General features: G+C 40.8%; 1 protein-coding gene across 1 annotated transcript in view; it reads left to right on the top strand.

The window, feature by feature from the left end:
- LOC138945871 (FERM, ARHGEF and pleckstrin domain-containing protein 2-like) overlaps window positions 1-27,140 on the top strand; it is a 103,277-nt gene that overhangs the window by 67,741 nt on the left and 8,396 nt on the right. The window contains exons 15-29 of the mRNA XM_070317390.1: window positions 7,348-7,588; window positions 9,803-10,118; window positions 14,890-14,979; window positions 15,848-15,981; window positions 16,606-16,696; window positions 19,239-19,425; window positions 20,057-20,107; window positions 20,507-20,565; window positions 21,518-21,589; window positions 22,408-22,476; window positions 23,142-23,231; window positions 23,858-23,943; window positions 24,915-25,027; window positions 25,557-25,705; window positions 26,141-26,248. Coding sequence (XP_070173491.1) covers window positions 7,348-7,588; window positions 9,803-10,118; window positions 14,890-14,979; window positions 15,848-15,981; window positions 16,606-16,696; window positions 19,239-19,425; window positions 20,057-20,107; window positions 20,507-20,565; window positions 21,518-21,589; window positions 22,408-22,476; window positions 23,142-23,231; window positions 23,858-23,943; window positions 24,915-25,027; window positions 25,557-25,705; window positions 26,141-26,248 — 1,856 coding nt within the window. The remainder of the gene's footprint in view (window positions 1-7,347; window positions 7,589-9,802; window positions 10,119-14,889; window positions 14,980-15,847; window positions 15,982-16,605; window positions 16,697-19,238; window positions 19,426-20,056; window positions 20,108-20,506; window positions 20,566-21,517; window positions 21,590-22,407; window positions 22,477-23,141; window positions 23,232-23,857; window positions 23,944-24,914; window positions 25,028-25,556; window positions 25,706-26,140; window positions 26,249-27,140) is intronic.

Genomic DNA, 27,140 nt, shown 5'->3' on the forward strand with positions numbered 1-27,140 from the left:
CGCACTGTATTTTTTCACCAAGACAGTACAGCCGCTTCGTCAATGAAGGAAATCGCTCACCTTCCACGTGCAAAACGTAGTGATATTGACACGTACGATTAGCACGGTAGCGTATTGTGCTAAGCAGGAAAGCGCGCTTTTCTGTATTCTTGTTAACTTTCTGAGCTTGTTTTGAATACAACCTTTCATATCTATATCATTGTATATGTTTTTGGAATCAGGAAATGATAAAGAATAAGATGAAATCATTTTTGGATTGATTTCTTAAATTTTAATCGTAAGACTAATTAATCTATTTTCGTTAATTATGATCACATTTTAAGAGTAAACATGATATAGGTATATATTTTTAGATTCAGAATGTGATGAAGAATACGATGCAATCAATTTTAAATCTGTTTGCGAAAAATCGATTTTAATGACAACTTTAATGAGCAAACTTATTAATTAAATTTTAAGCCTCCAAGCTGAAATGCAATACCAAAGTCCTGGTTTCGTCGAAGATTACTTGACCAAAATTTCAACCAATTAGGTTGAAAAATTAGAGCGTGACACTGCCGCCTCAACTTTCACAAAAAGCTGGATACGACGTCATCAAAGACATTTATCAAAAAAAATTAAAAAAACGTCTGGAGGTACCATACTTAGGATCTCTCATGTCAAGTTTCATGAAGATTAGTCCAGTAGTTTTCTCTGAATCGCTCTACAGACACACACATACACCACAACCCTCGTCTCGATTCCCCCCTCTATGTTAAAACATTTTAGTCAAAATTTGACTAAATGTAAAAAAGCAGTCTTAAAAAGGGGAAAGTCTCAAAAGGGAGGTGTTACTGATCAGTGGAACTCACCTTTTAAGACCTAGAAAAACAAACAAAAACTGAGAAAACCAGGTCTTAAAAAGGAGGGAGTCTTAAAATAGGGGTACATTTACTGAGGTTATGAACAAAAAGTCTAAGAAAACCAGGTCTTTATAAGGGTGATAGTCTTAAATTGGGAGGTCTTAAACGGGAGGTGCTGCTGCATTACCTTGAGCTTTCTCTCTGTCAGCACCAGTTCTCCCTCTTGCACTCTGCCACTCTCTTTTTCATGCACCAAGCATGCAGTAAAATGGGTCATTACATTTACAAACATCATTGATCAAAGTAAAAGTTAAGGAGGTCTGTCATTCTTCTCTGAGGACTTCATTGATTAAAGAAAAAGGAGGTCTTTCATTCTTGACTCTAGGGTCAGCCACATCCACCTGAGGTGGGTGAATAAATCAATCAATATGAAGCCACACAACAGTACACAGTCAATATCTTGGTGCTGGTGGGTTTGCTAGGCTGGACTGAATTGTGTACAGTGGAACCCCCCTTTAAGAACCCCCAATTTAAAGACCTTCTCTTTTAAGACCAGTTGCTTTTTCACATTTTCTGTTTATAAAATTATGTAAATTAACCTTCATTTTAGGACTCCCTCCATTTTAACACCTAATTTTCTCAGATTTTTTTTACATCTGAAAAAGGGTGGGTGGGGGGTTCTACTGTATCTCTGTTGTGCTCTATGCACAGTGGAACTTGGCCTGGCAACCACTGTTTAATAACGACCACCTGCCTATTAGGCAAAAAAAAAAATAGGTCTGTTTACGGTAACATAGGCCCAAAAAATAGGGTCGGTAGGTCGGGAATTTTTTTTCTCTCCCCAAAACCATATTTTTACGTTATTTTGCAAAAAAAACTTTTTCTTTTTTTTCTCAAATACCAAAAAAAAAGTCTAGGGTCGCGCGAAAAAAATAGGGTCGGTCGGGTTACCGTAAACAGACTATTTTTTTGGGGGGGGCCTTACAACCACCACAAGTACATACTCCCTGGCCAGTTTTTCACCCTATAATTAACCTTTCCATAGCGACCTGTTAAATGATCACTTTTGGTCACCCCTTGGGTGGTGGTTAACCTTTCCATAGCGACCTGTTAAATGATCACTTTTGGTCACCCCTTGGGTGGTGGTTATAAACAGGTCTCACTGTATTCCTTTTCCTGGCCAGGGATGTCTGTGATTTGCATGCCTTTCTCACTCAACCTCAGCACTCAGTCTGAGTTTCTCTCCCTCTGTAAGCTAGTGCTAGTTTCCCTGTCATATGCCTGCAGGCAGTCAGGCAGTCTAGCTGGCGGACACAGGCATGTAGTGTGACTGGTGCATGCATGGACACACCGACACACACGCATGCACAAACAAACACAAAAAGGCATGCATGCACGCACGCGTGCACACACACACAAACACACACAAACAAAAACACACACACGCACAACCACACACATACACACAGAGTCCACCACCACCAAAACACAGACCTGCAAAGCAACACTAAAAATAGCCATAAACCTCCTTTACCCCCACACACTAACACAGAAACACAGCACAGATTTTACGACCCGCATCTTGCCCATAAACCCTCTCTTAGCCCAGCAGCCAGAATTTCACCAGGATGATGACAACGCCAATATCAATATCCCACTGTCCACTAATGGCCGTGGACCCTGGTGATCAATCACTGCAGATAATCTAAACAATCACACACTCCATTACCCTGTCTGCTAGGACATGTGTCGTGCAATGTCTCCCATTGCCCCCGCTATGTTTTATCATGCATCCGCCATGGTACACACAGTAGAAACCACATTTATGACTTCTAAAAGTGAGAAAATGTCAGGTCTTGAGGGAGAGGCAGCCTTGAAAATGAAAATAGATGTACAGACAAACTAAAGAGAATATCTGAGAAAACAAGGTCTTAACACCAGGGAGGACGTACGTCTTGCAATGGAGGTCTTAAACTCGGAAACAAGAATGGTAGGTTGGTCTAGCATATGACGGGCGTTGTGGCGTGGTGGTAAGACGTCGGCCTCCTAATCGGAAGGTCGAGGGTTCGAATCCCGGCCGCGGCCGCCTGGTGGGTTAAGTGTGGAGATTTTTCCGATCTCCCAGGTCAACTTATGTGCAGACCTGCTAGTGGCTTATCCCCCTTCGTGTGTACACGCAAGCACAAGACCAAGTGCGCACGTAAAAGATCCTGTAATCCATGTCAGAGTTCGGTGGGTTATAGAAACACGAAAATACCCAGCATGCTTCCTCCGAAAGCGGCGTATGGCTGCCTAAATGGCGGGGTAAAAACGGTCATACACGTAAAATTCCACTCGTGCAAAAACACGAGTGTACGTGGGAGTTTCAGCCCACGAACGCAGAAGAAGAAGAAGAAGAAGGTCTAGCATATAACCACGTCATGTCCCAAATAGACACTAGTTCTGGGGACAGAAAAACCAAGTTAGCATAGCGTAGGTTGCAGGTTGAATGTTTAATTTATTGAAAAAACAAAGCGTTACATTTACAGTATGTCCACCCTTGGTCTGTTAAGTAGACAGACAGACAAAACACGGTTATGATACAGATAATCAACTCTCAAAATTGTCGGCAAAGCTCCTGTGTAAGGCAAGCTGGGGTTCCAATGTACCTGTGAGCTACCAGGGATCCAAAAACTTGTTTTTTAACGGTTCATGTCTTCAAATCAGACACTCTATTATCATGTCAATACACATATTGCACAATATCTCCCATTCCATCCAACGTGTTATCATGTATTGGGCTTGGTTGGGGACGGTACCTGTGCGCTACCAGGGATCCAAACACTGGTTTTGTCTGATAAAGAATAGGGAAAACTTCAGTTTAGTTACTTGCAAGAGTAAATCATGAGCCACTCGGTTATACTGTCAGGACATGTTGCACAATGTCTCCGGTTACTTGCAATGCCAACCTAAGCTTTGAGTGAGCAGACATGGGGAGCCATATACACACAGACACACACACATACATACACACACACACACACACACTCACACACACTCACACTCACACTCACACTCACACACTCTCTCACACATATGCACAAAATCACATACATTATCCCACACTCAAAGTACACTTTGTTAGTACAGTTGAACCTGCCTGGGCGACCATCTCTGGATAATGACCACCTACCCATTATAACCACCCCAAATGAGATTTTTGTTCAATATAATTCCCCTTTACTAGAGATCTTCAAAGTGGGAGAGAAAAAACCATACCAGTGACACACATACATTCATCAATGTGTTTACATACACCAGATCGGTATAGATTTTTACCCAGCAGTCTGACAAACAAGCAAACACATGCGGTATACATGCGTACAGTCTCACACTCTTATCTATAACCAAACTACTGTTTTTTAAATTAAAAAAAAATAAGAAAGATTAGTTTATGGAATGCTTAATAATGGACAAAACAAAACATTTACTGTTTATAAAGTAAAGTTAGATAAATGCTTTGTTTTGTCAATAATTAAACTTTCTATAAACTTAAAACCGTGGCTTTTTTCTCTCTTTTTACACCCCCGGTATAGGGGTGTGTATAGGATTCGGTCGATGTGTTTGTTTGTTTGTGTGTTTGTGTTCGCATATAGATCTCAAGAATGAACGGACCGATCGTCACCAAACTTGGTGAACAGGTTCTATACATTCCTGAGACGGTCCTTACAAAAATTGGGACCAGTCAAACACACGGTTAGGGAGTTATTGGTGGATTAAGATTCTACAAGGACTTATAGAGGGACATATTAATGGTCAAAGGGAAATAACCTTCTCAGTTGGTGGCAGTGAGAATGGTAAGGACGGGGGTGTTTTTCCTACCTCGGAGGAATTTCTTGTTTTCTTTTGATTTTAGAACCTTAGCAGTCTGTTCATTTTCGGAGTTCTTTTTGCTGTTTTCAGAGCACAGGTTTTTTACACGCACACACAACCAAAACTAGGCATTGTATTGTTGCCAGAGAGACAGTCTTTCTTATCACAGATTCCACACTTTCAGGTTGCTCGCACAAAAGGCAGTGTGCCTGAAAGGATGAAAAGAAATATTTCAAGATAGTTGGACATGAATAATTGATTATTGATTGCAAAGTGTGGCCGTCTTTGTGGAGAGCGGCAGAAAACCTAATTTCCTGCAAAGAGCCATGCAAGGTGAAAATCAAATTACAGGATGTGAAAGATTCTGCTTCCTTCCTTTGGAAATGGTCTTGAAAATAGGACTCGTGCTCAGTTGGTAGAGCACTGGACTTGTGATCCGCGGGTCCTTGGTTCGAAATTAAGGCGGGAACGGACTCGTGTCAACTTCATGCGTAGACTCAGAGATGGTACCCATGTCCCATCCTTGTGTCACCACTGTGGCACATAAAAGACCTTGGTTATTCCTCTGCTATTCTGAAGGTGGCTCAGATTACACTTAAACATGCACGCACCTGGAAAGTGACTGACTCTGTTGCTGCTAGCTTTCCACTGGGAGGAAGCAACCCCACTTTCCCAGGTATTGGACAATACAATAATGTTTCAGATAAAAGGGGAAAAAATAGAATGAAACTGTCACAGATCTTTCTAGGATTTTGCACAGAATAAGAGAATCCTTTCACTCAGATACATACCTTATGATAATAGCCTAGCTGCTCCTCAGTGCAGAGAAATAATTTTTTGCTGATTTGGGTTAAACAAGTTTATTCAGTAAATTTCATGGGAATATTGCCGCATACATGAAATAAGGAACATGGAGCACAACAAGCTAGGCTGATTTATTTTTGCAGTCATTAACATTGGTGTCTGTGTGTGGCAATATCCTTCCATAAAAAACACTCTGCACAGGAAGAAGTTAGGCTGTTGAATTTTGGTAAATGTCCAAGTGGATGGATGGTCTTATCCCGTGTAAAAGACTCAGGGCAGATCTGAGATGGTCCTGAGCCGAATCGTTTATATGGGAAGGAGTACTGTGCCTTTAAGATTAAGAACCTAGCTGTTGTATAAAACGATTCTTTTTCTGCACTTTCTATGCTGTTTTCTTCAGACTGTGATAAATCCGACAATGGAGCTGTTATAACAAAAACGCTGGCTTTAAAAGAGTTCAGAAAGCAGGGCGGAAGGAATAAATGGGTTTTTCTATTTAAAAGATTTTTTTAAAAAAGTAGACCAAAGAAAACAAAGCAATTACAGCAAAAGAAATGAGGTGGGCGTATCTAGCTTCAACAGTGCACATGTATCTAAACATTTAACTTTAGGTTTTGCAACAGCAACAAAAGCCAAAAATTAGAAGAGCAACAAAATAAAAATAAAAGCAAAAGCAAATCAAACGAAGAGCATTAATCTCATGTAGATAAATAATACCCTACAACAAGAGCCAAAAATTAGAAGAGCACAAAACAACTTTAAACAAGAGGCGAAGCCTTCAAGGCTCATGTAAGAAATCGACAAACAGTAACACAAACTCAATCACTCCGTCACACATACACACACACACACACACACACAGTAAGCATAGGTGACACTGTGCAAGAAAGCGAGACACTAGATCTAGATCTGTCTGTCTGCATGTAGCCTGTAACTTACAGGGACACGACTGCCAACTAGTCTCGGCCCGCTCAAAATAACAATGACCGAGACTTTCAGTAATTCCTTCGCGTGACGTCTAACCCTCTTACGCCATAATGTGACGTCTTCAAATGTTAAAGTTTCTACCACAGACATACACACGCACAAACAAACACACACACACGCACAAACGCACAGACAGACAAAGTTACGATCGCATAGGCTACACTTACGTGAGCCAAAAAGCAAAAAACTCCCTTTTTCAAGAGGAAGGACAGAGCAAAACAAAACAAAAATAAAGCCAAAACAAAACATTACACGAAGAACATAAATCTCATCTTGATAGATAATACCCTACATCTAAAGTTTCACTCTTAACTCCCTTTTTTAAGCGGAAGGACAGAGAAAGAGAAAGAAGGAAAAAAGAAAAAAATCACACGAAGACAATAAATCTCGTCTAGATAAATAATACCCTACATCTAAAGTTTCACTCAAACTCCCTTTTTTACGTGGAAGGACAGCTGTGCAGAAACCCTGCAGGGTAAGGTATAAACGATGTAAATGAGTCTGGCTTTCTTGAAAGCAATGTCACAAACCTTGAGTGCCCAGAGTTCATTTCACTTGTTTGGATAAAAACAAAACACAACAAACAAGCTGTTTTGAAGATGGATTTAGGAAAAACTGTTAACAAAATAAAAAATATAAAAAATAAACCAGCAAAGAACTGGTGTGCACTCAAGTTTTGAAACCTTATGTGCCTGTAAATATTGCTGTTGTTGCATAATTGCTTTTGTTGATGTTGTTGTTGTCTTTGACAGAAAATGTGAGAACATGTATTTTTTCCATTTAAAAAAAATGCTTTAGGGAGCCCTTTTTTCCTCATCTTTCATACATACAACTTACAAACTACTTTTCTTCCTCGTAACAGAAAAAATTAGCACGAACCACGTTCGTCATCCTGTTCCGAGCCCCGCACTTCACATTCACAGCCACGGCGGCCTGGAAGCGAAGGACCGAAAGTTCTCTGCCCCTGTCTTCAAGACGACGGAGGATCACCCGAGCATGGAGGACAAGCGCCTGTCACGCACGGCGGAAGTGGAGAACATTCCGGAGATCGTGGAGGAGGATCGAGTGGACCACAACGGTCTCAGTTCACCCAACAGGAGGAGGTAATGATGGCAGGTTTTGAATGTATTGGTTCTCTTTCTGCCTTGCTTGGTAGTGCTATAGTGGTACCTGGTCAAGCAAGGACACCCTTGGGACTTGTGGAAAGTCTGGTTTTACTAAAGACCCTATCTTGCAGACTGTGCCTTATGTTTACATTTTGTTTATGCATTCATTTCTGGCAATAGAAGTCTGGTTTTACGAAAGACTTTATCTTGCAGCTTCAAAAGAGGCTTGTCTTTGGCAAGAAACATAAATTACTTATCCAAATTGTAGAATAAAAATAAAAGTAGTGTAATCTCTGAGTTATTTTTGATTACTCTAATAAATTTTTTTATTACAAAAAAAGAAGATTTTAGCACAACAAAATTTGTACTGGTAGATTGCACCAGACAGCTGTGAATGCACATTTTGTAGTGCAAGGGAGGCTACACTGGCTGACTACAGTATCCAGGAAATACATTCATTATCTTATCTTGAAACAGAAAGAACACTTCTATGAATACAGTCGAACCCACTTAAAACGAACACGCTTGTTACGAATTTTGACTTATGACGTATTAGTTTTAAGTTCCCAACTGAATACCTCTTTCTTCATGCTTAAAAAAAATGCTTAAAACGAATTCTTTATAACGAATTTATGCTTATAACGAGCACTTTTTGGATTCCCAAGCATGCATAATGTCTGTAATTTACTCACGCTTATGACGAAATCTTTAAACTCGTCCCGAGATCGACATATCATGGGAATTTGAGAAGTTTGAATACATCACATGTGTCAAAGTCTTCCCTTGCGTCGACTGCTTGAACCATTGCTCAACCGATCACTGAATAAAGTTAAACTGATTACACTGTACTCACAAAACAATTTCAAATTTAGAATCAAAGTGATTGATAGCTCAGACACTGAACATGAATGACTGACTGACGTTTATTTCCTTCGCGAATACCAAAAACGAAACATCAATGTTTTGAACGGACGCCATTGCCAAAAACTATAGATGCCAGAGTGGTTTCCCTTGGACAAGGGAAACCACACTCTCAACGTTTGCGTTCGCCGGTTCGCGATAGTTTATCAGTCAGTCAGTGCTATCGATTTGGATTTGAACATCATGTTGCAACAAAACAAAAAAAACTAAATTGGCCAAGGTTTGCTACCCGTCGCCAAGGTAAGTGATTCCGGACAAATGATAGGAACACCGCGAATGTGGACAGTGTCAGTGTGTGCGTGTGTGTGACCAAAAACGTAACAACTGGATGAAACATCTGTGTGCTCACTCTCACTCAAACTCAACAATCATCACTCAACATGAGACACACATGAACATGTAACTGAATATGTCACTTTATTGTCTAAACGTGAAGCAGCATGAAAGTTGCGAAAGAAACAAATTGAAACACCATAAAATGTACAAGACTTAAAAAAAAAAAAAATAAATAAAAATAAAAAAAAAAATCAATTTTCTTAATACGAATTTTGGTTAAGACGAACTTTTTTTCCGATCCCCAGTGATTCGTCTTAAGCGAGTTCGACTGTATGTGGCTGGGCACCTGAGGAAGAACTGCTGATGCTGAAGTAAGAAATGATGTTTAAATGCTGAAGTGCATGTTTGAGAATTCAACTGAAGCTTTGTGGATAAGGAGTTTGGTATGCCAAATCAATATTTACTCAGTTTCTTTTTATTTACAGGCAGTTTTTGTTTTTGAACTTTTTTTTCCAAGTTGTGTGCTTTTCCACAAACATGTTTTGCTTGTCTTTTCAGTTCTTCTTCTTCTTCTTCTGCGTTCGTGGGCTGAAACTCCCACGTACACTCGTGTTTTTTGCACGAGTGGAATTTTACGTGTATGACCGTTTTTACCCCGCCATTAAGGCAGCCATACGCCGCTTTCGGAGGAAGCATGCTGGATATTTTCGTGTTTCTATAACCCACCGAACTCTGACATGGATTACAGGATCTTTTCCGTGCGCACTTGGTCTTGTGCTTGCGTGTACACACGAAGGGGGATAAGCCACTAGCAGGTCTGCACATAAGTTGACCTGGGAGATCGGAAAAATCTCCACACTTAACCCACCAGGCGGCCGCGACCGGGATTCGAACCCTCGACCTTCCGATTAAGAGGCCGACGTCTTACCACCCCGCCACAGCGCCCGTCGTCTTTTCAGTTCACAGTTTGATACATTTTCACAATCATGTTTTGTTTGTTTCTTCTGTTTCCAGTTTGATACGCAGTGCCAGCGAGGCAAACCAGGACGTGTACCTCTACAGAAACGACTTTGACGAGCTCCCTCCTCCCCCACCCCCTCCTCCTTGCTATGAAGAAGAGGAGGAAGACAGAGAGGGAGAGGAAGACGCAGACACGACGAGGGAAGACTTGGATGAAGAGGGAGAGGGGGAGGCAAGGGGGAAATTCTACCTGCATCCGTCCGGCAACCCTGCGGCTGACATTTCATCGTCCAGCATCGGTTTCCCTAGCAACATCAGCAGCATCTCCACTGGTCTGGAGGGTGAGGAGGACACCAGAAGAAAGAGCAAGGTGGGTCTTTTGCATTTTGAAAATGTCTTAATTAAACTCACTGGGTTAATGACAAACGAGGGTTCTTAAAGTTCAGGGCTTGATGTCCTCCTCCTTTTGGAGGATTTCCTCCAATGAAAGCTTGTTTTCCTCCTCCCTTAATGCCTGTAGCCTGTTCCCCTTGTGTCTCCCAAAGTAATGCTCAGAATGCACCAGATTGCTTAGATTTGGTTCCATTTAAAAAAAAAAAAAATAAAAGAAAGTGGGGGGGGGGGGGGGAGGAGGTCTTTGACCCTTGAGAGGGGTGCCTGTACTTTCTTTAGCCACTTTGTTAGTCATCACACCAAATTTCCTCCTTTTTCATGTTGTTCCATTTCAGTCGCTGAAAGTTACGACAGGGTGTTTGTGGTGTACTAATCTATACATATAAATAAAAGAGAGTGTCTGTCTGTGTGTCTGTCTGTGGTCGCCATACCTCTGAGATGGCAAGAGGCAGGAACAAGATAGTGTGCACGTACACTCCCTAGGTGCCGCAGATGTGCACCTGGGTTTTAGTTTCTTGATTCATTGTTTCCTTTCTCAGATTATGGACCTCCCATTTATTGAACACAGCCTATATAGTGCAAGACCAGTTCAGTGCCTACTGTTCACCTGTAGCAAGCACTGCCAGTGATATTAGAGACTCGCTATTGCTCCTATGAGGGGAAGAAATGAAGAATGAAAAATTAACTGGACAGTTCCGGAAATTTCTAGAAGGTAAGGGAGATAACTCTTTTTTGTCTGTGGTCTGGCAGGAACAAGATAGTGTGCACGTTTGCATATAGAAAGGGTAGAAGTGTTGTGGATGCCGTTTTACATGTGTTGCACAGTATGTATTCTCCTCTGGATAAACCTGGAGCATGTGTTAGACTGATGTTTTTTGACTTTTCTAGCGCGTTCAATACGATACAGCCTCACCTTATTGCTGAAAAGCTACTGAAGATGAAAATTAGCGTTCCAACTGTATTGTGGGTCACAGACTATCTGACCAACCGACCCCAGTTTGTTAGGGCTGGTACAGTACCATCTAATGGCCCGAACACAAACACCGGTGCTCCGCAGACCGCGCTATCTCTAGTGTACTGAATACCAACACAGGAGCTCCGCAGGGAACAGTATTGTCACCTTTTCTGTTCTCCCTGTATACTGCTGACTGCAGGAGTTCTCACGGGTCGTGCTTCATCGACAAATTTGCTGACGATACTGGACTTACAGGACAGATCACTGACGACAATGACACACACTACAGACAAGAAGTTAGCAGCTTTGTGGACTGGTGCGACGAGAATTACCTGGACTTGAACACAGGAAAAACTAAAGAAATGATTTTTGACACTAGAAGAAACAAGTCGCGTAAGGCGAAAATACAATATTTAGTCAAGTAGCTGTCGAACTCACAGAATGAAACTGAACGCAATGCCATTTTTCAGCAAGACCGTATACTCGTTGCATCGTCACTCCACCGCGCACGGCAAAGGCAGTGAAATTGACAGGAAGAGCGGGGTAGTAGTTGCGCAAAGAAGGATAGCACGCTTTTCTGTACCTCTCTTTGTTTTAACTTTCTGAGCGTGTTTTTAATCCAAACATATCATATCTATATGTTTTTGGAATCAGGAACCGACAAGGAATAAGATGAAAGTGTTTTTAAATTGATTTGGACAATTTAATTTTGATAATAATTTTTATATATTTAATTTTTAGAGCTTGTTTTTAATCCGAATATAACATATTTATATGTTTTTGGAATCAGCAAATGATGGAGAATAAGATAAACGTAAATTTGGATCGTTTTATAAATTTTTATTTTTTTTTACAATTTTCAGATTTTTAATGACCAAAGTCATTAATTAATTTTTAAGCCACCAAGCTGAAATGCAATACCGAAGTCCGGGCTTCGTCGAAGATTACTTGACCAAAATTTCAACCAATTTGGTTGAAAAATTAGGGCGTGACAGTGCCGCCTCAACTTTCACGAAAAGCCGGATATGACGTCATCAAAGACATTTATCAAAAAAATGAAAAAAACGTATGGGGATTTCATACCCAGGAACTCTCATGTCAAATTTCATAAAGATCGGTCTAGTAGTTTAGTCTGAATCGCTCTACACACACACACAGACACACACACACACACACGCACACACACACACACACACGCACATACACCACGACCCTCGTTTCGATTCCCCCTCGATGTTAAAATATTTAGTCAAAACTTGACTAAATATAAAAAGGTAGCACACAAGCCTATCGTGATAGCTGGTGTTGAAGTCGAGCAGGTTGAAAGCTATCGCTACCTAGGTGTAGTGATCGACAACAAGCTGTCTTGGCATGCCAACACTGACCAAATCTTGAAGAAAGCGCACACGCGCATGTACTGTCTAAGGAAGCTTAGATCGTTCTCTGTTCGTAATGACATCCTGCAAATGTTCTATCTGTCCACTGTTGGTAGCGTGTTGACATATGCATGTGTGTGCTGGGGGGGTAACCTTAGTAAACAGGATAGTGACAGGCTAGAAAAGCTAGTCAAGAAGGCTGGATCTGTTGTAGGCAGGAAACAAGAGACCATTGAATCAGTTTGCCAGAGACGACTGACTGACCGACTGACCTCAATTTTGGCTGACGAGACACACCCACTGAAACCTGAATTTGACTCTCGACGCATTGACAGGAGTGGTAGACTGAGGGCTATGGTTGCTAGAACGTCACGTTTCCGCAATTCTTTTGTTCCCAGAGCTATCCATGCTTTCAACCAATCACATGTTAGAGGCCTCTATCATGTTTCTCTGTCATAATTATTACTGTACTCTGTTGCTGGGTTATCTGTAAAGTATGTATTTTTAGTAACTGTATTACCGTAGCCCAAATGTGCGGTGTTCTAGTCGACATGTGGTGCTTTGTAAACCTTGTGTGTGCGTGGATGTGGAGGTGGACTCTTGGACGTCTTTTTGTTATTGGAATTATGGTTTTTGTTAAATTGTATTGCTGTTGCTGTTGTTGTGTGAGTGAGTTGTGAGTTGGCAGACTTGACTTGACGGATGACTGTTTGCGTTAGTGAGACTGTGTTTAGTATGCATTCTTATTCTTTTGATTGGAAATGAGTATTGTTACAACATAATTTCCATATGGATTAATAAATTTGAGTTGAGTTGAGTTGAGACGTACACTCCCTAGGTGCCGCAGATGTGCACCTGGGTTTTAGTTTCTTGATTCATTGTTTCCTTTCTCAGATTATGGACCTCCCATTTATTGAATACAGCCTATATGGTGCAAGACCAGTTCAGTGCCTACTGTTCACCTGTAGCAAGCACATCATGCCAGTGATATTAGAGACTTGCTATTGCTCCTATGAGGGGAAGAAATGAAGAATGAAAAATTAACTGGACAGTTCCGGAAATTTCTAGAAGGTAAGGGAGATAACTGTTCACCTGTAGCAAGCACATCATGCCAGTGATATTAGAGACTTGCTATTGCTCCTATGAGGGGAAGAAATGAAGAATGAAAAATTAACTGGACAGTTCCGGAAATTTCTAGAAGGTAAGGGAGATAACTCTTTTTTGTCTGTGGTCGCCATACCTCTGAGATGGCAAGAGGCAGGAACAAGATAGTGTGCACGTACACTCCCTAGGTGCCGCAGATGTGCACCTGGGTTTTAGTTTCTTGATTCATTGTTTCCTTTCTCAGATTATGGACCTCCCAATTTTGAATACAGCCTATAGGTCCAATTCATTCTTCTTACTCGGCGTGACGTTATCAAATGGATCGGCTAGCTTTAGCCCTAAGGGGCACAACTCCGCTCATACTCTCTTCGCGCCGCCATATTGGATGCCGTCTTTGTTAGTTTTCTTCATTGCACTCTTGTTCTTTTTGCGTATTTCACTGTGTATGCAGACAAAATGAAGAAAACAACCGTCAAGGCTCAAAAGCTGGAAGTTGGGAAGTACATTGACAGTCTTGTGCCGATTGTAAGAGCCCGATATGTTGAGAAACTGAAAGATATCGACGGCATTGAACCTGTAGAACAAACAAAGCCAAAATGTAAATTTATGACAACAACAAAAGTCAAAAGTAAATCTTATATTAAAATAGTCTACAAGGAACTAACATTTAGTTTTAGTTTTAGTGCAGCAATAATGGTACAGGTAATAAATTAATATTTTTAAAAATGTTAGCGCCTGCATCAAAATTAGTGTCATTTAACACGTATTTTAATTCTCTAGTACACTATCTATGACTACCCCCTACTGACTTTGGTAACCTGTGACTTATTCAATGCTTTGCCAAGATGTGACGCAAAAACAGGGAAACCACCCAGTGCATGGTGCAATAATGATCCTTTTAGGCTTTGTGTTGACAATAAAAGTTTCATTCGGCGCATGAATGCGCCTTGCGGATGTTAAAGGTTAAAAAATGAATCGGCTGAACCAGTAAGTCGAGTGTCTAATTACTAATTATTACCAATTTAACAAACTTTACGTTCAGTTTGATGATGATCTACTTTGTATCACATCAAACCTAATGCAGGCTAAGAGGAGTATATTTCACCCCTATGGAAAATGTCGCTGGTGCTACAATGTATAGGGCTAGGGCTTGATCTTTTTTCATTTTGCTTTCCAGTGCTTTCGTATAAAACACACAATTCTACTTTTCATGTGTATGACACTTAGCAGAATTTTGCATAATGGTTCGTTCTGAAATATAATGGCTTTTGTCATTTTGAGATCATTTATCATTGTTTTTCCATGTCTTCCAGCGTCGACCTACAGATACAGCATACTACATTGTCAAGGAACTACTCATGACAGAACGAGCATATAAAAAAGACTTGGAAGTGTTGTGTGTGGTAAGTAATGAGTGACTGGACAATTTAAAAAAAAAAATTTTCTTAATGGTTTATTCAGGCATCAACATTTACAATATAATAGGAACATGTGACAACACAACAGTTGTGAATTATCTTCATGTGACAAATCAAAAGTGAATCCTCTGTAAATGAAACAGGAGAACAAAAAAACAAAAAAACACAACGGAAAAACATGATATTTGACTGGAAAATACGGATATAAACTATTATGTTATCCATTATTCGACTAAGGTATGGTATGGTAGCCACTTCTTTAAAAAATATGTATACTTCATTTCCATTTGGTGTAAGTAAGTAAGAATACTTCATTTGTCAACTTTGTGTAAGTAAGACAGTTCTTTGAGAAACATTTGCATTGTTGGTTTTAGTTTATTTATTCTACATTTATATATGTAATACTTTGCTTGTAATAAAATATAATCAAAACCTTCATCAGTCTTACTTTTTGGGTCATAGCCAAATAATACTAATGTGGGGCTGAGTGCAAGTCTGCTGCAGTTTTGACAATTTATTTTTTGTTAATTAACATTTTATTTGTTTCATTTCTGTATGATTAATTTATTTTTTATTTGCCATACCTTTAAAATGATGGGCAGACTTTGACTGATTGCTAATTCAAAGGTATCTGTGACAAGAAGTTGACTGCGAGACCAGCAAAAAGTTTCTGTAAATTATAGATGTCCTCTTTGTGTTCCAAATTACAACTGAGTTTGGTGTAAGGGCATGGTAGGTTATTTGTAAGCCACAGGTGAATATTTCTTTGGTCGATTTAGTGAAGACGCATGTACCACCGAAGTTATTAGTTCTTGAGGCGTGAATTTAAAAATTTTTCCTGGAATTGTTTCAGTGGTTCCGGAATGCAGTGGGTGGAGATCCTGAGATGGTGAATTCTCTGACAGAGCTGATTTTTTCTCGACTGGATCCTATCTATGAATTTCACACCGCCCTTCTCAAAGAGATAGATCAGCGAGTTACCTTATGGTATGGCTGCAGTGTTAAACTTATGATTTTACTTTCAAAGAGTGCAGGGGGAGGTGAGGGAAAGAAAGAGAGGAAGTGTGTACGTACATGTGTGTGTGTGTGTGTGTGTGTGTGTGTGTGTGTGCATGCTTGCGTGTGAAAGGCTCTTGATACAAGAACTATACAAATTCTTTGCTTGACAGTACTTCATTGGAAGACTGGTCACATGTAGGAGCAAAACTGCATATGTGCGCAGGGTTCAGGCCCGATGATTACATCAGTCACTGGTTATTAATGTCAGATAACTGACTTATCACAGGCTGTTACCAAGTGACTTCTTACATGTTTCCTTTATTTGTCAAAAGAGAGGAATGGATTGAACCATTTATTTTGAAATGTGCCCGTTTTATTGATGTCCATGTATTGGTCAAGTGTCCTATTCTCCGCTGATTCTGGCGTAATCACTGTGCGGTTGTCTATGTTTGTGACTGTGTTTGTGTCTCACAGTCTGTCTTTGTGCACCTGACTTTGCTTTGTAGTGAATTGGAAGAAACATGCAGTGAAACACATTTTGATATGCTGTGGTAAGAAAACACACTCATTTGTATTTTTGTAAGCAGCTCAAATGTCAATTTCAATCCACAGGGAGGGGAAATCATCTTCCACGTCACAGATGAACGGCGACTGTCATCACATCGGTGACCTAATGCTTCGTGCCTTAGAGGGAGCTAAGCAGGTGAGCAGAATTGTATTGAACTCTCATAATTAATCACACAGAAGCCGACTATACTGAAGGAAACAATGATAGATAGCTGTGCTGTTTTTGTCATGTCCAGTAAGGATCTGTTGATTTTTTAACATTGTGTGTCTCCCCAGCAGTTGATTATTTGTGGTGGGTTTTGTTTTGTTTTGTTTTGTTTTGTTTTGTTTACCGTATTTGACGGACTACAAGCCGCGACTTTTTGACTCACATGCGAAGCAAAAGTGAGTCTATGTACTCACCCGAGTCGTCCGTCCGTCCGTCCGGACGTCCGTCCGGAAAACTTTAACGTTGGATATTTCTTGGACACTATTCAGTCTATCAGTACCAAATTTGGCAAGATGGTGTATGATGACAAGGCCCCAAAAAACATACATAGCATCTTGACCTTGCTTCAAGGTCAAGGTCGCAGGGGCCATAAATGTTGCCTAAAAAACAGCTATTTTTCATATTTTTCCCATTTTCTCTGAAGTTTTTGAGATTCAATACCTCACCTATATATGATATATAGGGCAAAGTAAGCCCCATCTTTTGATACCAGTTTGGTTTACCTTGCTTCAAGGTCAAGGTCACAGGAGCTCTTCAAAGTTGGATTGTATACATATTTTGAAGTGACCTTGACCCTGAACTATGGAAGATAACTGTTTCAAACTTAAAAATTATGTGGGGCACATGTTATGCTTTCATCATGAGACACATTTGGTCACATATGATCAAGGTCAAGGTCACTTTGACCCTTATGAAATGTGACCAAAATAAGGTAGTGAACCACTAAAAGTGACCATATCTCATGGTAGAAAGAGCCAATAAGCACCATTGTACTTCCTATGTCTTGAATTAACAGCTTTGTGTTGCATGACCTTGGATGACCTTGACCTTGGGTCAAGGTCACATGTATTTTGGTAGGAAAAATGTGTAAAGCATGTGAGTCGTATGGGCTTTGCCCTTCTTGTTTTTAAATGCATTGCGGCTTATGAAAAGATGCGGCTTCTTCTTCTTCTTCTTCTTCTGCGTTCGTGGGCTGAAACTCCCACGTACACTCGTGTTTTTTGCACGAGTGGAATTTTACGTGTATGACCGTTTTTACCCCGCCATTAAGGCAGCCATACGCCGCTTTCGGAGGAAGCATGCTGGGTATTTTCGTGTTTCTATAACCCACCGAACTCTGACATGGATTACAGGATCTTTTCCGTGCGCACTTGGTCTTGTGCTTGCGTGTACACACGAAGGGGGATAAGCCACTAAGCAGGTCTGCACATAAGTTGACCTGGGAGATCGGAAAAATCTCCACACTTAACCCACCAGGCAGCAGCGACCGGGATTATAAAAAAAATGAGGCTAAAACGTTACCTAAACTTGAATAGCATTCACCTAATGGAAGTCGCCGCGGATTTTCATTTCGCTCGATTAGCGATTACCGGTACTTTATTAGCTCTCTACTCAAGACTCGGCGCTTTTCTCTTTCTTTCGCGAATCTTCGTTTGTCAACAAGTCGTCGTGACAAGATAGCGTACAGAGAAACACCGGATGTATCAGGATCTCGCGCGCGCGCGATTTAGTTTTTTTGTGTCTCGCGATAGTTGGGGGAGCGAGAGCCGCCATGTTGTGTTTTCGTCTGCTCGAAATGTGCGCAAAAGTCGTAAAACATCCCAAAAAAACTTATTCCGGGCGGGACTACATGTGTGTGTTGGTTACAAATTGTGTGTGTGATATTTTTCTTCAAACTTTTTCACTTTTCTTCTTTGTTTCACTTGTTTATTCTTGGAGCCGATTTCGCCAAATACCGTACTTTCGTTTGCCTGGTTGTTTTGATTGATTGACACGATCTGATTATATTTTTTTCGACGGCGGCTAATATAGTGACGCGGCCTATACGTGGCTCGTCCCAATTTTTTTGTTAAAAGTCGGGGGTGTGGCTTATAAAACGGTGCGTCTTGTAATCCGTCAAATACGGTAGTTGTGTTTTGTTTTGTTTAGTTGTGTTTTGTTTTGTTTAGTTATGTTTTTGTGTGTGTGGTTTTCTTTTTGGATCATGGACCTCTCAATGCATGTTTGTGGAATCTGTTGATTTGCAAAGTAAATGAGGCATTACGAACACCTTCCAAAATTTTTCTACTTGTTTTCACCCTGTTCAGTTTGGCTTACGGTTTAGATGTAAAATGGTCATTTCAACAAATAAACAGTCTTTAAAGTGTATAAATCCCATAATCATTTGGGCGTCCCATAAGAACTTTTATGGTAGTTCTCAAGAAAAAACTAGTACATCACCATGGGGCATGGGTGGACCTAGATCTATACATGTGAAGATGTATTTTTTGTAGTGCTTGTAGTAACATCACATACTGTGTGTGCCACGCAGGCTAAACTGGCAGCCTTCCTCCCTTCCTCCCTTCCTCCCTCCATCCCTTTTTCCTCTTATCCATTGTTTGATTAGTAACATACAGGCATTGTGAAATGCAAAGCTTTGCCATTTTAGTCTATGCCTAACTGGGAAAAATCGACTGTTATGTTGTTACAGCTGTACCAGAACTACTTTTCCGCCCAAGAAGACATGGTGTCAGAGCTGGATCAGCGGGTGAAACACAACAAGACGTTTGAGGAGGCCTACAGAGAGTTCGAATCCCAGAAAGTCTGTTACCTCCCTCTCAACACATTCTTCCTCAAGCCTGGACAGAGATTACTACACTACAGACTGGTTCTAGAACGTAAGTTTCTTGTCTTTATGTTTTGTTTTGTATTTTTTGTGATAGTGCATGTACTATGGATTTTCTAAAGATAGGTTGACTTTGCTGTTTAACAAGGGTTTTGATGTGAAACTACACAACAGACTCATTCTAGAACGTAAGCTTCTTGCTTTTTTTTTCTTTTCTTTTTATCTTTTTCTCCAAGTTCATGTACTAGGGATTTCCCAAAGATAGTTTGAATTTGCTCTTTAAACAAAGGGTTTGATGTGAAACAAAATTTAAATGCTTGATGCCTTTCTCTGAACCTAATGTTTGTTATGTTACCTGAGGTTTATTTCCTTGTCTTGGCACCAGTATGTAATCCCGGACAACATTTTAAACTTGGTGAAAGAGATACAGATTTTTATCAAGATTTAAAGTACCGACTGCAAAAGAATTTTGAAAGGGGTGTTCTACTGTACACTAAATAGGAAGGCAGCCTCGGTCCTGTTTATAGGTCAGGGTCGTTCTTTTTTTAGAGTTGCCAACCTTGTTACCAAGGTGATGCGTAGTACAGCGTTCTAGCACTAAACTGAAGTAAATTGCTATATATGTGAGTTGGGATAAGATATGTAATTTAATCAGATTTGAGTTTCTTTCTATTTGTGTGCAGGCCTAGTCAAACACTACCCTCCCTCCCATCCTGATGCAGCAGATTGCCAAGGTAAGACACTCTGTAGCATTCCTGTGGAACTCGTGAGTACAGAGAATTATTTTTCTCTTTAAAACTTTTATGAAAACGTTTTTTCTTTGGAGAATTATTTGGTTTAGGTTTGAATAATGTTTTCCCTTCAGATTTCATGTTGCGTATATGTGATTGTGTGTTTGTGTGTGTGAGCTGTCTGGATGTGTGCGTGTGGTTGTGTATGTGACTGTGTGTTTGTTTGTCTGTCTGTGTGAGCTGTCTGTCTGTCTGTCTGTCTGTCTGTCTGTGTCTGTCTGTCTGCATGTGTGTGTGTGGTTGTGTCTGACTGTGTGTGCTTATCATTTTAAAATCCTTTACTTTTTGTCTGCAGCAGCAAAAAAATGGAAGTTATAATTTTGCTGTTTTCTTCTGCTTCAGCGGCTTTTAAAAAAGTTCGTGATCTGACAGAAGCATACAAAGACAAGTTGCACCAGCTGGTAAGGTTTTACAGGTTTTATATATATATATTGAAAGATAGATATTGATTATAGATTTTGAGTACAACTAAAAGTGTGAGTGTGACATACTTATACTGTGATCCGCACTTCTTCCAAAGATGTACTAATTACAGTGGAACCTGGCCCAGCGACTACCTCTCGACATAGACCAAATAGCCTGGACCGCCAACTCGTCACGTGACCCTTCGAGGTTACGACGCTCGACTTTCACAGGGGCGCTTAGCGTCCGGTTTGAAAGACAGTGAAAAGAAAGCACGCTCCAGTTATTTGTGACAATGGGAGGTGACAATGAACTAGATTTTCCAAAACTCCAAACTAAACTTAACAAAACTCATCGAAAAACATGTTCCATATGCACTTTAGCTGAGTTTATTTTAGCATTTTCAGAACTTACCTCGGCAACTTCGTCTATGTTTACAATCGACACCGGATATGACATCCCCCTGATTTCTGAAAGGCCAAGAAGAGCGGGGTAGTAGTTGCGCTGAGAAGGATAGCACGCTTTTCTGTACCTCTCTTCGTTCCTAAATGCGAGGGGCCGCTACCTCGTAATCGAGAGAAAGAGCGGAGAGAGAGCTAGTTGGCGGTCCAGGATAAATGGTCTATGCTCTCGATAATGACCTTGCCATTACAACCACCCATTAGGATTCCCGGTGCTTTTTTGTGTGCTATATATTTCACATATCCATTGTGACCTACTGTCTTAAATGAATACTTTTTGTGTGCTATATATTTCACATATCCATTGTGACCTACTGTCTTAAATGAATACTTTTTGTGTGCTATATATTTGACATATCCATTGTGACCTAATGTCTTAAATGAATACTTTTTGTCAGTCCCTTTGGTGGTTGTCATACGCAGATTTGTTATTAGTATTAGTTTTGCTGTGAAAGTATTTATATCAATACTACGGGTTGTTGTTTTTCAGTCCAATCTGCAGAAGCTGATGGAACTGCAGAGAGACTTGATCGGCCTGGATCATCTGGTCAACTTGGACAGGGTGGGTGTGCTTGGCTGTCTTGAAAATTGTAATGTGGGCCCAATAGCCTAGTGGATAAGGTGCCGGCCTCCCATGTTGAGTTTGAATCCCAGCCACTCCTGGTGGGTTAAGGGTTGAGAATTTTCTGATCTCCGAGGTCATGTGCGGGCACAAGACCAAGTACGCATGGAAAATATCCTGTAATCCATGTCAGAGTTCGGTGTGTTATAGAAACACTCAAATAAAGAGCATGCATCCCCCATAATCGGAGTATGGCTACCTACATGGTGGGGTAAAAATAGCCATACGCTTATAAACTTAATTGTGAAGAAAATAATTGGGCATTGGAGTTTCAGCCCATGAATGCAGAAGAAGAAGAAGACATGTGTTTACATTATGTGTTTACTAATCTGGTTCTTTGAAGAGGAAAACAGTGTACTGCTAGAGGTAATATGACTTGGAAGCTTGATTGCAGTAAATTGTGTGTAATGCGTTTACATTCTGTGTTTACTGATCTGAAAAGAAGAAAAGAGTGCACAGTTCATGGTAATGTGACTTAGAAGTTTGTTTACAGTAAAAAGGCTTGTTCACAGTGTCCCCCGAAAGCGGCATATGGCTGCCTAAATGGCGGGGTAAAAACGGCCATACATGTGAAAACCCGGTCATACAAAAAACAACAACATTTGTACGTTGGAGTTCTAGCCCATGAACGCAGAAGAAGAAGAAATACATTTACATTGTATGTGTTAACTAATCTGACGTTCTTTGAAGAAGAAAAAAGTGTACTGTAAGTGGTAATGTGACTTGGAAGCTTGTTTACAGTAAATTTGTGTGTGCAGGAGTTCCTGAGAGAAGGGTGTCTACAGAAGTACTCCAGGAAAGGCTACCAGCAGCGGATGTTCTTCTTGGTAAGGCGCCAGCTGTTTCTATGTTACCCTTCTAAAAGGTTTGAACAAACCTGCACATGAGATTCACATACACTGATGGAAAGTGAACAAACCTGCACATGAGATTCACATACACTAATGGAAAGTGTACACACAAGATGTGCAGATGTGAGGTTTGAACAAACTTGCACATGGCATTCACATACACTAATGGAAAGTGTACACACAAGATGTGCAGATGTGGATTTACACATACAGTGGAACCCCCCCCCCCCCATTTAAAGATCTCTAAAAGTCTGAAAAAATCAGGTCTTTAAAAAAAGGAGGGAATATTAAAGTGAAAGTAAATTTACAGAGGTTATGAGAAAATCTGGAAACAATAAGTTCTTAAAAGGGGTGTGTTTGGTTTCGTTGGGAGAGTCTTTTGCAAGGGTGTGGGGGGGGGGGGGGGGGGGGGCATTAACATACCTACACTGACACACAGGTAAACATGGTTGTCTTCTGAGACTGCTTTTCACAGCTGTCTTCTTGTAGTTTTATCTTTGATAACCTTTTGTTATGTATGACTGTGTTAGTGTTACTGTCGGGGTGTGCCACTTTCACCTTAAGCCAACGAGAATCATGGTCTTTTCAACGTTTTCCCTTCTGTAGTTGTATAACAATGTTGCTTAATTGTTGTGTTTCAGTTTTCTGATATGCTAGTCTACACAAGTCGTGCCGCCTCCTCCCTCCTACAGTTTAAAGTGCATGGCCAGCTTCCTCTCAAGGGCATGACGGTAAGTTGGTACTTACTTTCATGTGAGTGTGTAGGTGTGTGTGTGTGCTCCCCATTCTCTTTGTCTACATTCGTGTGTTATTGGTTCTCATGATTAAGCTTACCCTGTTGAGTGTTCTTACCTAGGTAGATAAAGGCACTCTATTACAGATTTCTTAAGTAAATAAAATGGTACTTACTTTCATCTCTGTCTGTCTGTGTGTGTGCGCCTCACTCTTTGTCTGCATTTGTGTGCTACTGGTTCTCATAATTAACCTTACCAAGTTCTGTGGCACAGGTGGGTAAATGCACTATTTTACAGATTTCTGAAGTAGTTTGAAAAAAAATTGGTACTTACTTTCACATCTGTCTGTCTGTGTGTGTGCTCTTCAATCTTTGTCTACATTCATGTGCTATCTGTTCTTATAATTAACCTTTCCCAGTTCCGTGGCACAGGTGGGTAAAATGCACTATTATACAGATTTGTTTAGGCAATTGAAAAAAAAAGCTGCTTCAAGTTTAGAAATTGCTTTGGCTGTCAAGGAAACAACTGTGTGTGTGTGAAAGAAACATATTTACAGATTTTGCTTTGGTTTTATGGCTTTTGATGGAATCACACTCTGATGGAAAAATACACACATATTTCAGATTGAGGAAACGGAACAGTCCAAGGTGGCCGTGCCGAATACTTTCGCCATTTACGGAGGAGGCAGGTGCATCCTGGTAGCAGCAAGGTAAGCAATCAGGAATGAACGAACAAGCAAGTGACAGTAGTGAACGATTCAGGGAATGCACAATTTTTTAAGCGAGTTAGCTTCTTCTTCTTCTTGTCGATCACACATCTTATATCGTTAGCCCGGACAGCGAGATGAATGATGCCTTTTTCTGTAGATCTTCCTTTCCTCTGTACAGCTTGCAGCTGTTTAGCAAGTTAGTGTGTGAGCAAACAGGCAAGGGGTACTTTTTTTTTCTTTTTTCTTTTTTCTTTTTTGCTGTTGAAAGTCAACTTGCCACATTTTGAAGTGCACTAACTTTTGAGGCAATCTCCCGATATAACCCCGTCGGTTCAATCTTCAAATGGTTCAAAACTACAAACACCGTACCGGTTATGGATTCCTACAACGGGATACCGGAATAGGTCCTGTAAATATAGTAACGGAAAAACCAAGTTCAACACCACTGTATATATACTCCAGACGTCACGTGACGGAAAGAATGTCATCACACCATTGAAATGACATTCTTTCCGTCCCCTATAGGCAACGAAATAGGTCAAATTTTGTGCACTTTTTAGTGGAAAATGCTTCGACGCCGGAGCGGGTACTGGACCCAGTGCCGTTGTAGTGCAAGTGTACTTTGTAGTGCACTTGCACTACAACGGCACTGGGTCCAGTACCCGCTCCGGCGTCGAAGCATTTTCCACTAAAAAGTGTGACCTATAACCGGTACGGTGTTTGTAGTTTTGAACCATTTGAAGATTGAACCGACGGGGTTATATCGGGAGATAGCCACTTTTGAATGAACCTTTTCTTGGGAATGAAACTGAAAGCAAAATGAAAGAGGGAGAGAGTCTTCTATTGGGTGGTGGTGTCTTGGAATCTTCCATCGGGGGTCTTAAAAGGGGGGTTCCACTGTAATGGGACACGACGAAGGTGAGTCTATTTGCTTTTCTTGGTTTGACCACTTGTTGCCTGTGATGTGACAGCTCCCAGGAGGAGAAGAACAAGTGGATAGAAGACATCAACCAGGCCGTGCAGTTGGCCGCACAGCGTCCAGACATCGACAAGCCGCAATACCCTAGTCTTAAGTCCAGCTCCAGTAAGTGTTCTGTCAGCAGTGTGTGTGTGTCTGTGTTTGTGTTTGTGTGTGTATGTGTTTGTGTGTATGTGTTTGTGTGTGTGTGTTTGTGTGTGGGTGTGAGAGTGAGTGAGTGAGTGAGTGCGTGCGTGCGTGAGTGTGTGCGTGCGTTCATGCATGTTTGTGTGTGTGTGTGTGAGTGAGTTAGCGTGAGTGTGTATGTGCGTGCGTGCATGCGTATGTGTGTGTGAGTGCGTGTGTGCATTTTAGCATCACATTTTGGGAGGAAATCTCATAGGAGAGCATTGCTAAGTATCTCGACACTGACAAACCTCAGTATCCCTAGTCTAAACTCCAGCTATTGTGAGTAGTATTTTTGCAAATGGCTACAATTTACGCTGTCATCAGACTGCATTATTCCACATGAACAAATACAAACCAGTCTCTTAGTACCTGAGAGGATAACAAGCACTGAAATGATTAATGAACAAGCGACTTTCATCCTCAAAAAAATAAAAATCTCTACAAAGTGATTGCCTATTTTCTGCAGGTTCCACAGAGAACGTCGATGCGGCTGGTGCTGGAGATAACGACAGAGTGGCTGAGAAACCGATACAGCACCGCTCCAACACCACCATGCATGTCTGCTGGCACCGGAACACCAGCGTGTCGTCGTATGATCACGAACGAGCTCTCAAGGTGAGGTTCATAGAGTTTGAAGTGATACAGAAAAGTGTGCTGAAAGACCTCTCCGTTGCTGAAGATCTTCAGAATCTTCTTCTTCTTCTGTGTTCCAAGTTTTTGCTGTAGATAAAACAAGTTTAATTCTAAAGGTATATAGACTAATGGCAATGGTAGGTTATGGTTTTAGCTGGAACACTTTCACAGTGTAAGAGAGAATCCCAGTTAGTGTGCTATGAAACACTTGTTAAATTGATGAGCAAAAGATGATTTCTGTCCTGCAAAATGTGTACACCATTTCCATTAAAAGTAAAAGCATTTACAGATTTAGAAGATGGCAACACCTTGACATTTGCACCAAGGTAAATTGTAATGCAACCAAGAAGAAAAAAATCTGACTCTATTGTAAATTTGTGGAATGTTTAATTTAGAAAAGTGACTATCTTTGAACAGAATCAGTTGAGTGGCTACCTTCTACGCAAGTTCAAGACCAGCAATGGATGGCAGAAACTGTGGGTGGTTTTTACCAACTTCTGCCTCTTCTTCTACAAAACCTATCAGGTAAGTTCCAGAAAACACGGCTGACATTGACTTGTGCTTAATGATTGTGATATGCAGGATGGTATTTTAGGACTATTTGTCAAATGAAACACAATATGTTTTTTAACTGCAAACATTTCTTTGGTTGATTTTGACAAATTCATGAAATTGGACCTCACATGACAGACTATTGCGACTCTATTGTATTTTCCCATTGGGCGCAGGGGGCCGATAGGGCGCACCAAAATTTAAAAAGTATACTGGTAACAAACGGTCGAAGAATGAAAATAAGCCGCACATCAAAGGAAGAATACAGAGTGGAAATATGTGTGCTCTGTGTGTGCGGCCAGATCAAAGGCAGGTCCATTGTGATAGCTGGGTTGCCTTGTTTATAGACACTGACCTTCTTCCCAGGGGTCAATGACCCAGTTTTAGCTATGAGAGGTGGTTCCCCTGTCATATCTGAGAGAGGAAACACTTCCTGCACCGGGGTCAGTGACCGACTTTTAACCTTTGATGTCTTGAGAGGAAACTTGGCCTGGGTAGTACCTAGTAGCTGAAACATGCATTATCACAAGTTGTTTGACTGGTACTCAGGCGGTCTCTTTGATTTTATTCGTATTTCATACACGGATTAGGCGCTTCGTTATACAAGGCGCAGGGGTCAAACTCGAGGAAAAAAGTCGTGCCTTATGACCCGTAAAATACGGTACCCTATTTTTCTTTTGACAGAATTTCAAAACCAGAAATAGCCTCAGCCGTATGTTTCAACCAATATCCTGTGAACGCTTGCATAGACAGCTGCACATTCGCGATGGTTTAGATTGTGAGCATGTCAGAATTTGTTTCTGTTTTAAAAAGCAGTAGAAATGCACTTGCCTGTACAAAGTGGACACAAGTCATTAAATGCTAA

This window comes from Littorina saxatilis, linkage group LG13, assembly GCF_037325665.1.
Source record: "Littorina saxatilis isolate snail1 linkage group LG13, US_GU_Lsax_2.0, whole genome shotgun sequence".
In the NCBI taxonomy this organism is placed as follows: Eukaryota; Metazoa; Mollusca; class Gastropoda; order Littorinimorpha; family Littorinidae; genus Littorina; species Littorina saxatilis.